General features: G+C 45.2%; 1 protein-coding gene across 1 annotated transcript in view; it reads left to right on the top strand.

The window, feature by feature from the left end:
• tgfbr3 (transforming growth factor, beta receptor III) overlaps window positions 1–13,151 on the top strand; it is a gene marked incomplete at both ends in the record, with an annotated part of 61,869 nt that overhangs the window by 19,889 nt on the left and 28,829 nt on the right. Inside the window, 1 exon segment of the mRNA XM_080536266.1 lies at window positions 10,084–10,221. Within this exon segment, the coding sequence (XP_080392392.1) occupies window positions 10,084–10,221 (138 nt within the window).

Genomic DNA, 13,151 nt, shown 5'->3' with positions numbered 1-13,151 from the left:
GAAAAAAGGATGGTCTGAAGTTAGAACGGTAGAATTCCAGTATACATTAGGCCGAAACCCATTGAAACAAATATCACACTGAAAAGATGGTAGGTGTTTTTTCTGATTGCATTCTTTTGGTTTTCATTGTGGGGGGAGACCCTTGCCAAGTTTAGAATAGTGATCCTGCCTCTCTTGAAAACGAGCAGCAACTGAAGTACTGAGTACTTGTGTCAAGGCATTAGGAAGTGGCAAAGATATTCCCACAAAACCGAACCTGAGGTGAGTTTTGTCTACAGCGGCTGGAAGATAAGATTGTTCCACTCACCACATTCCAAGTCCCAGGTATTCGTAGACTTTGATATCCTCTACACAAATTATTGTGCGTCTTTGATCAGAGGAGAGATTGGTGAAGCACCAAGCAAGAGAGGACCTTCAACGTAACACATTATGGGCTCATTCCCGGTCTGACAAGTGATCCACAATCAGTGGAGATTATGGGAAACCAAGGCCTCTTACTCTGCAATGATGAGGCTGTGTGCATAACCCAGGAGAAGATGAGGCTGTCCAAATCATGCAATTATTTTCTCTTTAGAGACCTCTCCTGCTTCCCACCGCCCCAAATAATGACTTCTATTACTGTCCACTAATTCTGCCTGGGAGGTAGAATAGAGCTGCACACTCTGGCCCGGTGGCCCCTAGAGACAGGACATCACCCCCCTTGACATACTGGATGAGAATGGGCTTGTATTGGTTGTTGTGAAATTGAGGTTACACAGTATACTTCATGTGTTTTTGTTTGTCATTTTGGCCACTGTTAATGTTTTTGTGACTGTGTCGTTGTCCCCCTTTCAGGCTGAATTTGTTCAATTTGAAATCAGATATTCCCATTATTAATGGTCTTCTGCTGAGCTAGGACAAAGAAACACATTCAAGAGCTCTTGCGAAAACAGACGCCTTTGTCATCGTCTAAAGAAATGTATTTCGGTTCAGGTTTTAATTATTTTACTGAGAGTGTTTCACTTTCACTGTTTGCTTTGGGCTATTTCCACGATGTCCCAATGTCTTTCCTCAATACAAAGACATTATGATGACTCTCACAGTACCATTATAGCAATGCTAAATGCAGGGTTACCCAGATAGAAAAGAACATTGTTATGGGAAAAACATGTTTTTATGTCTGTCTGTGAAACGTAACGTCTATCCGCCTGGCCTTGCCATCTCTCACCTGTGTGGTCCAATGAGGGATTGTGGAGGAGGAATAAATCCTGCTGTTTCTACACACACACAAACACACACCCACACACATGCACACACGGACACACACACACACACACACACACACACACACACACACACACACACTTTCCCAGACCTGGCCTTGGTTGCCGAAGGTCGCACAGGCTCGACCAGAGACTGTGACTGTGGGTGTCTCTTTAAGAGATAAGCGTCCTAAGGACATCTGGCAGCTCGTCGACTGTGATCCTTGACATTAACGGCCTTCCTACCTGGCAACATGTGCCCATCTGGACTGCAGCCCCCCCCTGTCCAGCCCTCCCTTGTCCTTCAACCATAGTCCACTGTTGTTGCATATGCCAGGGAGCCCAGCGTCAGGGTTCGGTTTCACGGACACTAGCTGCCCCTGACCTTCAGCTAGGACAGATGGAGCAGATCATCCAAGACACAAACATTAAACAATTCACTGGACCACTGTGATTTAAAGCCTCGGGCTTCCATTAACAAAATCCACAATATTAACAAATGCGAGGGAGGCTTTGCTAGTATGAGACATTCTAATCCATCTCAGTCCGTTCTGGAAACATGCAAATTCAAACTCACTCTTGGTAATGAGGCTCATCCTCTGTTTGCTTTGGAATGTGTCTCGGACGCTTGTTTTCTAAGTCAGCAAAGAGGTGGCTGCTCAGTCTGTGATTACGGAGATGTTTTTTTGGAGTCCTCCTCTTTGCCTCTCATGATGGAGGAGGAGGAGGTCTTGTCTGGGCCACAGAACAGAATGTGTAGGCCCGTGGCCTGCTTTGGCTGAACTGAGCTCAGACACTCACTATTTGGGCTAAGGGACTGATGTTGGAACGTGCAGTTTTTTTGTTTTGAACCTCCAAACCTAACACCCAACACCCAACGGTCTAAGAAAAAAACCCAATGCATTTATTGAGACGATTCAAAATGTGCAACATGGTTCTTTAATCCGAAAATGGGTTATATGATCAATCTGTTCTGGCTTGATTACCACAGAGACCTGAATCTGATCCCCATGGTTACAGGGAAGTTATAGGAAAGTATAGAGAATATAGGAAGGAAGGAAAAGGAAGAGGAACAGGACATTCACAGTGCAGGAAAAGCTGATACATCCCACACACAGACACACAGACACACAGACACACACACACACGCACGCACGCACGCACGCACGCACGCACGCACGCACGCACACACACACACACACACACACACAGAGCAGCTGCAGTGTATCAGGCCTGCTCCACCTCGTCTCCACATCCGTGTGTGAAACTGGACAAATGCTTTGCAGCAGTTCCTCCACAATTTTCACTAAAGAAGTGAGAGAAATGAATAGTTTCCTGCTCGCTCCCAGTGAACTAATTCGGTATAGGCATAAACCAGAGGGTCTGGCGCTGTTATCCTTTTAATAACAGAGAGAAATGCACAGCTGCACTCGCCTCACAATACGGACCCTGGCTTTCGTCCAATCTCCACAGCTTAATTGGGTGATTAAGTGAAACGGAACACCATAGTGGTGACTGTGCATACTGGTTTGACAGTGATACGCTCACACTTAATACCTGTCAGCGTTAAAATTATAACAAATTATTTCTTATGAAACAGACCAGTAAATTATTTGGTACTTGGTTACTATGGTGCTGTGACCGACCTGGCTTGGGGAAAACAATCAAATGACAGTTTACTGCACAGTAAAACCAAATATCGAAATATGATACAGTATCGTATCACATATTTTGTAAAACTCAGATTGAGTGGTAGTGTCCTGTCTTGGACAGTGCTGAGATGTGTAGCCCTACTGTATGTATCGGCAGCTTTATGACTTATTGATGAGTAGAAGCAGAATTCATCACTGTAACCAGAGACATCAAAGCATTTTCTAGAACAAGAGAGCGATATCTCTGAGAGAGTGGCTCACTGGCTTTATTTGATGAGACTTCTGAAGGACTGACGCTTCTGGCCAGGCTGGGTTTAAGATGGAGAGGACAGATGGACTTGAAACTTCGCTGCAGTACTAGCTCACGAAAACACTACGGTATAGAAATTGGCCAATCAACAAATTCAACTGGATTGGTAATCCTTTTGGTTCCAGGTTAAACAGCTATGACCTCATAAGTCACGATGACCAGGATCAAAGTACCAGAGAGCCCCACCTCCTCTCTCCCTCCCCCCCGTGTTTGAATGTGTGCCTATGAGACAAGCCCGGAGACTGGAAAGGCAATAGCCCAGACTGGGGGGAACAAAGCAGCCATTCTACACCCCCCAGATGCCTGATGAGGCCTGTCAGGATCGGGGCAGTGTGTAATACTGTTCTCAGATAAGCACATCATTATTTTGTGGCGCATTTTCTTGCACAAGATTAGATGCATCAACTTGCAATGTTAATAAGTATCCCAGCAGGTAGAAGGCGAATGGATGAGTCAGAGAGAGGGTGAGAAAGAGAGAGAGAGAGAGAGAGAGATAGGGAGAGAGAGAGGCAGAGAGACGTGAATCAACAGGTTAGCCTTGCTCAAATTCCAGCCGAGCTCTAAACCCATGGGCCTTGAATTGTTCAACAATTTGTTGAATTTGTTGAATTTGTTCAATAATTTATTCATTAAGGTGTTCGTGTTGTTTCTTTTGAGGGCTACCAAAAAGATGATCACACCCTGAGGTTTACATTTCTGTTGACTCTACATTGGTCTGCCGGTTTTTGTATCAGGTTTTAATGTTTCTCCATTTGCCCGTCCTGTCACATGTCAAAGTGGCCTTTTGCCATTCTCCTTCCAAGCTACCAGACACACCCCTGTTGATGTCACTGTGGGAAATATTAGGCATTTCCTAGAGATGCCATTTCCCATGTCGCGTGTATCTAGCAGCAATGTTTTCTGAAAAACAAACGTTAATTCTCTAGTAGCTGTGGACATAAAGTTGGTTGTAGCTCCTTGCACTCATCTGGGGCATATGATTGGGTGATAGGGCTGGAAATAAACAAAGGCAGCCAGTAATAGCAAAGGCTAACATCAAACGTCAAGTTCTTGGCCCTGGATCAGCGTGAGGCTGAGCAGATGATTGTTTTATCAGGTGGAATTCTTAGATAGCGTTGCCTGTGTGAGCATGTGACCGCTCAGCTCACCAGGCACAAACAGCCGATTGCAGAGAGCACAGCTCCTGGAGGAGGTTTAGAACGGGACTGACGCACACAATAAGCAAGCTACATAAGCCATTACACAATGCAGCAATGGGATCTTGTCATTTCCAGAGTCAAGGGTCCCAACGAACATACACTATATGGACAAAAGTATTGGGACACCCGAACATCACACCCGTATGTGCTTGTTGAACTTCTCATTCCAAAACCATGGGCATTGATACGGAGTTGGTCTCACCTTTGCTGCTATAACAGCTTCCACTCTTTTTTTTTCAACCATATTTTAGAATATGGTTGCAGGGATTTGCTCCCGTTCAGCCACAAGAGCATTAATGAGGTCGGGCACTGATGTTTGGCGAGAAGGACTGGCTCGCAGTTGGCATTCCAATTCATCCCAAAAGTGTTCGATGGGGTTGAGGTCAGAGCTCTGTGTGCAGGTCAGTCAAGTTCTCCCAGACCAAACTCAGCAAACCATGTCATTATGGACCTCACTTTGTGTATGGGGGCATTGTCATGCTGAAACTGGAAAGGGCCTTCCCCGAACTGTTGCCACAAAGTTGGAAGCATACAATTCTCTAGAATTGCATTGTATCCTGTAGCATTAAGATTTCCCTTAACTGGAACGAAAGGGGCCTAGCCCAAACCATGAAAACAGCCCCAGACGATAATTGTGTCCACATACTTTCGTCCATATACAGTAGTGTATTTTCTACATTTTTGACATTGTATGGTGTAGGTGAATCATACATAACACTCATACCCATTGAGTACTCACTGACATCATACAAAAGGTTATTGGACATGTTAAACTTAAATGTACATTAATGTGATGCCAGTCAAGCCACCTCTTTGACTATCCTTTTCTTTCCCAGGGGTTTTGTAGGCTTTCATGACCTGAATGCATTTTGCGATAGAGGCCGGAAGTTGTAAGGACTCCATCCACTTAAGCGTATCTGCCTGAGATCTGGGCCTGCCTCGCTGCAGCCTGTTCCCTCCTTGATGCTGTGATGTTTTCTTCAGCAACCCCAGCCATTGGCCTTTATCAGACCCAGGATTGCTATCTAACCCATGAGGCCTTATCTGCCCCTCTTACGTCTTATCTTTCTGTTCTTTTTGGCTCGGCCGAGGGCTGGAGGCAGACTGATTAACATCAGAGTGCAGTACAGAGGCTCCAGGTAGTGGCCCCATCACTCCCAGATCAGTGTTTGGTGACGATAAGAGCAGTCAACAGGTTTTCTTCTGCCCCTGTTGCTGAGCTCTTCTCCTCTGGCCTCCCTTATCCCCCCACAGAGACCCAAACCCTCCTCCTCTCTCTCAATGCAGTGATCCAGAAAGAACCAAGATTCAGACAGACAAAAACACACACACACACACACACACACACACACGCGCGCGCACACACACACACACACACACACACACACACACACACACACACACACACACACACACACACACACACACCTTGACTTTTCATTTCTGCCTTGCATGCAGGGACAAGTTTCCCCAGACCCTCTGTAGTAAAATATGGCATCTTCTGTATGTTCATTAAATATATTAACCCAGTCACAAAGGGTTACTGATGAGTAGGCATACACATTTGAAAGCCATTCCACATTGTTATGCAGCTTATCAACTTTATTTCTGTTTCAGATAATAAAGTGCCCTCTCTTTCAAGCTGAAGTTGATTGCCATTATGATTCGCCAGGAGGGAGAATGTTTTCCTAGATTAGTCTTCTTACTCTTTTGGCTAATTGAAGGATGTTTTGAGTTTGCTCTGAGTCACTGAGGACTGTCAGACACATAATTTGTTCTGTCAATAAAGGAAACACCCTTTTCCTGCAGGGCTACTGAATCCAATGCTGTTAGGTTTGACAGACCAGCCAGAAATGACAGCTGTATTATACTGGGTACTATTTGACCAGGGGCTATGCATTAAAGTTATTTAAGTATCACTTTTCAAAGCTGATGTGTTTATGAATCCTGGCCATGAAATGTAATTTACTCGGGCCTGAAAGGTCATGGAATTGCATTCAGATGCTTAACACTGGCCAAACGCTGCAGAATTCCATTCTGGCATCAGCATCAGATGTCAATCTCTGAATACACTATTTGCCATACCTTAGTATGTGTATCAATCCTCTTCTCTTGTCTTGTTACAGTATTTGTTTTCTTTCTTTGCACTAGTCATTTGCGTAAGATCTGTAATGTCTATAATAATGAATTACGAGTCTTTCTATTGAATTGACTTGTCCTTGTTTACCTCTGTGTGCTCCGACTAGTCACGGTATGCCGTCTCACTGGTTTCACTGGGGCTGGCAACAGCTGTCGTCCCCTGTGAGGGTTTTGATTTCACCGTAATGTGATAGGTCCAGACAAGCCCTCCACACCTCCCTTCTCAGGCCACAAGGAAAAGCGGCGGCCTGTGACTGTAATGGACCCTAGAACCCCCAAATCCTCATCATCAATCAAGCTGTGCTCCTGGTTCTCCTGCACACAGGGGCCCCCTGAAGGTGCCTGGCCTCAGGGCTGGTCAGCCCCACCCGTTGCCACCTGATCCCTGCTCAACACAAGTGGAGGGCCTTTGATCCCTTGATGCCTCTGGTCCTCCTCTCTTCACGCCCTGGGCCCTGTGACATCACATTACCATAGGCTGAGAAACTGCTCTGCTACCAGCCAACGCGCCAGTCCTCCTGGAGGCATGTCCCTGTGTGGGCAGAGATGTACGGCAGCTGCTGTTGAGTGCTTCACATCTGGCGTGTGGGAGTGGGAGTGGGAGTGGGAGTGGGAGTGGGAGTGGGGAGTTTGAAAGAGTCTCGTCCCCAGACCAGAACTGATTTATCGGTGTCATATTATCTATGTTACCCCCTTCTGATCAATTCTTACCTAATCATTGGTGAATGTACTATACCTCAGTGTCCATCCCTGGGGGGCACACTGAATCTGACATTGGACAGAGGGTGTTAGAATGTGATTACCGGTATGTTCTACTCGCTTTAACTGCTGTTGATGTTATGTCTCCTCACAACAGTTGTTTATGCCTTCACCTTCAGGTGACTCAATTCTTTTGGAATTGTTTCTGTCTGGAGCAAAAATTTCCCCCCAAAATTCTCGATTTCCCCGAAACTCTCCATTTCATTCTCTCTCTCTCTCTCTCAATCTCTCTCTCTCAATCTCTCTCTCTCTCTCTCTCCCTTTCTCTCTGTCTCCAACTCTCCCTCCAAACTCTCAAAGCCAAGGCCCAACGGCCCAAGCGCATATAACCAGGTAGGATTGTATATTGGTTGCCGTTATTCTCTGAGGAGGGATGGACCGGCTTTTTCCACAGTCTGGAAAGTGGGAGGAGGCTTAAGTAGATTAGAGGAGCATCCACCATTTTCCACAAGGACAAACATGGAGAGGAGGAGTGGAAAAACAGAAAGCGATAGAGCAGCAAGATAAACTTGTGAGACTCTTATATGACCGTGTGTGAAGTGCCAGCCAAGCCCCATTGGAAATCATCATTCTAGTAATTTCTTCCATTCGTCTCTCTCCAAGGGCCTTTTTATTGTGATTATTGCATCCCTTGGCTTTTATAGCTTCCTAAATACAACATTTTTTACTCCTCCTCATAATCCAGAGCTTAGATCTGTGGGAGACTGATCAGGCTAGTGAAGCTATGCATTCACTCTCCCTTATACTCTGTAGGTGTCTGTTCTTCAGTCTTTCTCTCTCTCCCCCTTGCTTCATAAGGGTGTCAAAGCTACAGCTCTTTGGATGCCAAGCATCTGTCACAGCCGGTGGATAAACATGTCACTCTCCCCCTGGATAGCACACGTGTCTGTCGAGGCAGAAAGGTGGGGTGTTTTAGAGATGAGACAATGAGGGAGATTGTGTGAGGAGACTGGGGCTGACAGGCCGAGGCATGGAGCGTGTGAGGGGGACGCTGCTCATATCTTGTCTTAGTGATAGTATATGAAACACTGCAAAAGAGGGGAAGATGACGGGAGGGATGGAACCAACAAACCTTCTGTCTATCCGATCGTCTGGTTCACGGTTGTTTTTGGTGTCTGAGGTAATTAGACCGCTTCACCAATTATTGTTACTTAATCCCCCACAAAGCAGTCGGACCAACACACACAGTTTATGTCTAACCATGGTTAAACATTGAGAACCCAAGAGCATATCTGTTACAGTAACAGACCATAAAAGTATTTCAAGAGGGTTTCTTTACAAGATAAGAATCTGGGGTTTCAAATATGCAGTTCCGCCAACAAACAAGTTGTTTGGACATATTTGAGCTGAATGTTTTCTTGGCTCGCTACAACTTACAACTTACTATGTGTGCTCAGAGTCATCATCATTGCAATTGTTTTTGACAAGTTGTCAAATAAAACTAAACTAAAGGTTTTCAACAGAAGAAATCTCTATTCTCTCTTGTTCTCTTTTGAACATGCTTTTGTGATTAAGTTAGGGTCAGTTAAAGTAGATAACAGGACAGTGACAAAACTCCTTGTGGATTGAGTTAGTAGATTTACGAGCTTGTCAGTTCACACGCAGGAAGGGAAGGGACTAATATGATTAGCCTGGGAATAGGGTTGAGACCGCGCTGAAAGGAGAGAGGCAGTGAAGGAAGGTTTAAGAAATTGTGTCAAACTAGTTGCCCCCCTCTTTTCCTCGTGTATCACTTATTCATCAACACTTGATATTTCACCTGAAAACGTATTCATGTATGAACTTCCATTTCCTCTCAGTGTGTTCAGTATTTACCCTCAGGTAATGGGAGTATCTCTTGACAATCTGATAGTGGAGCACCTAAAGCCAGGAATTGTGATGAAATTGGGCCTATTTGTCAGGCTCATGATGGGGGGGGCCTAAATCCAAACATGTCTGGAGCAGTGTTTGGTTTCAGTGCACGCCAGGGCCTTAAATCACCCTGTTAGACTTGGTCCACTGAGCCTAGATGGGGGCCAGCAGTGGAGGGCAGTATACAACAACAGAGTTCCCAAAAGTGGAGGGAGTTCGCTCTTCTGTCTCTAACAGATTGCGAAAATGTATTTTAATGACAGTCTGAGCACCAAAGGCCTAGCTCCATGCTGTGGGGTGGGTAACAGAGAACTCGCTCGTTTCTTTTTTGTCCGCACTAACAAAGACTCCAGTGTGTGAAAGTTCAGATACCGCTGAGACCACATATCAGAGCTGTGTTACTAGCCTTCCAGGGGAAAAAACAGAGCTAGCAATCTCTGTGAGATTATCAAGTGAGTGCATAAACAAAAACTCAGATAAAGAACAACAATCTGCAACATTATACCTCTTGTCAAGCTTCGCAATGTAATTACACAGGAACAGTCAACAAGAGTGGACCACGATGTTTTGATAACACTGAAAGAAACACCAGCAAATAAAAGCCCTTGTCTTTTTTTCATAGTGCAGCTGTGTGAAATGGGTATGATTTGATGCACTGCAGCTGACCCTACCATGGCTTGATGCACTGCAGCTGACCCTACCATGGCACTGTAGCTGACCCTACCATGGCACTGTAGCTGACCCTACCATGGCACTGTAGCTGACCCTACCATGGCTTGTAAACTGTTCTCCGTGGGTTCCCCGTGAGCTCTGCTAAGAAGGCCCTGAGGCTCCGTTTCCAAAGTGCTGTATGTTATGCTTTGTATTTCTCCTCCTTCTGCACCAGGTGTAAATGGCCCCAGTTATTAACCCTCTCTGTGTCTCCTGCCCAGGTGGAGCTGCATTTGAAGCCCATCCAGTCCCTGCTGGTCCACCAGAAGCCCCTGGCCTTCGTGCTCAACTCGCCCCAGCCGGTGATCTGGGAGATCAAGACAGAGAAGCTCGCCCTGGGCATCAAACACATCTTCCATGTGAGTCTAGCTTTACTAAGCCCCCCTTCCAATCTCTCCACTACCATGGATGTATTTCTCTCATACCAACCATTTGGTGACCATTCAGGCCATCCACTTTCCTCAGATTTAGCATTTAGGATGCTAAGCTTTTGCATTAGAAAGCCATGGAAACTATTGCTGTTGATTACAGATGAATCATGATTGCACTCAGTCTGGAGACAACAATAACCACACACCCTCCCACAGCAGTGGTGTTGCCATGGTGGGCAGACTTGTCCTTCCACAGTGCAGACACTCACTTTCCAAACTCGAATAATTGGTGACAATCACATACACTCCGATGGCTAACACACCAGATTTAAGACTTTGTCGCAGTCAACCCAAAAGTGATTAGGTAACTCGAAAGTCTGCATTCACATATCTACTTGTATGTGTATTTTGGATTGACATGAATGTTTATGCTATGCTCAAGTCAATGTCACGTAGAGGTTGTTGGGGAAAGGCTCTGACACAGTTTGGGACAAGAAGATAAATCGGGGCAGTGAGATCAGCTTTGTTAGCACAACACTCCCTAACAACATGATTGTTTGTCCAGTCCTTCTGTTAAACAGTGCATCGCTGCTCCTCCACAGCCTCTCCTCCCTCTTTGAAACAATCTTGTTGATGGTTGGACAGCAGTAACAAATCATCTAGGGTGTATGCCCACGTCACAAGAACCCTTACAAAGGGGCATATGGGGGAGGGGGGGGGGGGGCATGGGATTGGGTTTCTGGGAGTAGTGGGAGGCAGGCCCCCTAGACAGCCAGCCATATTTAGCAAGGAGACCAGCGAGCCTCACTGTGAGACTTAATGAGAAAAAATGAAAATGGGACTGCCCCATTTCTCCAGGCCTAAGCCACCGTATCACATGAGAACATCACAGCAAAAATGAAACCAAGAGGCCTCCTTGGCTTAACTCAACCATGCTGCTCCGTAAGCCTAGCTGTATACACTACTTCTATCTTGACTTATATGCTCTGAAGACATTCAGGCTTACGTGTTCTCTGAAGTAATCATTTCCATGTGCGTTAACACCATAGCATTCCACAAGAACGCATCACTGGATACTCACATTATTTCAATAATGTGTTGATGTGTTTTCTTGCTTATTCCACATGCAAAACATCCTAGCATGAGAGCTTGAGCACATACAATGTTGAATACTGATGCACACACACACACACATGCAAACATTTACATGACCTCCAAAACCTACAAAGGTGTATGTAGCATGTAGTTTTGTACATTGCCGCACTCCCAAATGTGTGAATATCCACAAAACATACGAATGGTACATAGAGACCAGTGCTCGACCACAACACCAGGTTTGAGAAAGTCCTGTGTCTGGACCATAACAGTGCTCTCTCCAATGAACGTTCTTTATCATGCAATGTCATTTCTTGATCGCTACCCATTTATCATGGCCATTTAGCACTATTTTAAAGCTCAAATCTACATACTGGACTTTAAGCTATCTCTATTTTGATCACTGAAAGATCCTAAGCCTACACCCCTACATCATTTATGGCTAAACCATTTGACCTTTATAAGAGATATAATACCGGTACTTTCATCTGTCTCCTACTCCAAATTCGAGTCTCTCAGAGGCTTAGATGAAATTGAGACTTGAACTCAGTCTGTCCCTGTCTTAACCTGACACTACATAAATAGTCAATAGAGTTATTTCCAGTGCTAAGTGGATATAATATTCTCATGTCAGATGAATACATTAGATGCAGATGAATGTGCATCTGCCGCTTTTGTAAATCTGTATTTCCAGTGCGATGCATGTCTCTGAGCGGTCCATTAGCAGGTCAGTGCAGTAGTAAATGTCTCCCCTTGTCAATGGTGGCCGACATAAAACAGCTGACAACAGCTACGAAGCCTACAGTACCAGCAGAACTTATCCTGTCTAATGTTGTTAGACATGGGATATGATATGGGACCCTGTGCTTGCTTTCCCAGACCCAAAACCCACTCTCCAGTGACAGCTTTACTATTTGTCATACCTCAGTATTATATCACAAAATAAAGTTGCAGACAGTATTTACAAAATACACATATTTTGGATTTCCCTCCCAAATAGTCAATTGAAGACATCGAGCATGACCAGCTATTTACAGCCGTTTATGTGTCTCCCGTTGAGACACATTGACTCATACAGTGGGTTTAATGTCATCATTTTGGCTGTCTGCGGAATCCCTCCGGAGTTAGGCAAGGATAAGTGTTGTATGTTTGAGTGACAGCCCCTGGGCCATCCAGTGTGCTGGTACATCCTATCCGTCAGGCTGGGCTGCGCAGAGCCGTAACCAGATTCCCAGGAGCTGCTCCTCTTCTCGGGTTCGCTCCACAGGGACACCTCCTTAACGTGCTGCCACGGACGGAACCCAAACACAGCACAAAGAGACGGCCCCTTCGACACCCGATCTCCCCGCATATCGACAAGCTCCTGCTTCCTGTCCTTCGCTCTGCCTAGACTGACTGCATAGGACTGTGTCAGTCTGATCGGTAGCCTCATAGACTGCATAGATAGATGCCACATCGACCTTGGTCAATGCTTCACCAAATCGTGAGCTTAGAATGATAAGGTTCTATCTCCGTTTCGGGTAGTTCAGAGATATTGAGCGTCAACGTTTTTACATTCCATTATGTTTGGTGAGATGGAACCTTTGTATTTTATGAATTACTAACTACAAAATGTCAACATTTAAAAAAACAACACCACACAGGCATTAATAAACACCTAATGGATCAGATTATGTAAAAAAACTCAATTTTGACAAAAACTGAGATAGAACCTTATAATTCTAACGTCACGAAATGTTACCATAGCCAGGCTTGTGCCCTAATTGGTGGTCTGACAAGAACACATCTCCTGTCTCCAGTCCAGTGTGTTTAGGCACATACCT

This window comes from Nansenia antarctica, assembly GCF_963989245.1.
Source record: "Nansenia antarctica genome assembly, chromosome: 7".
In the NCBI taxonomy this organism is placed as follows: Eukaryota; Metazoa; Chordata; class Actinopteri; order Argentiniformes; family Microstomatidae; genus Nansenia; species Nansenia antarctica.
The sequence above is the reverse complement of the archived record's forward strand: the minus strand, read 5'-3'. Positions and strand labels throughout refer to the sequence as shown.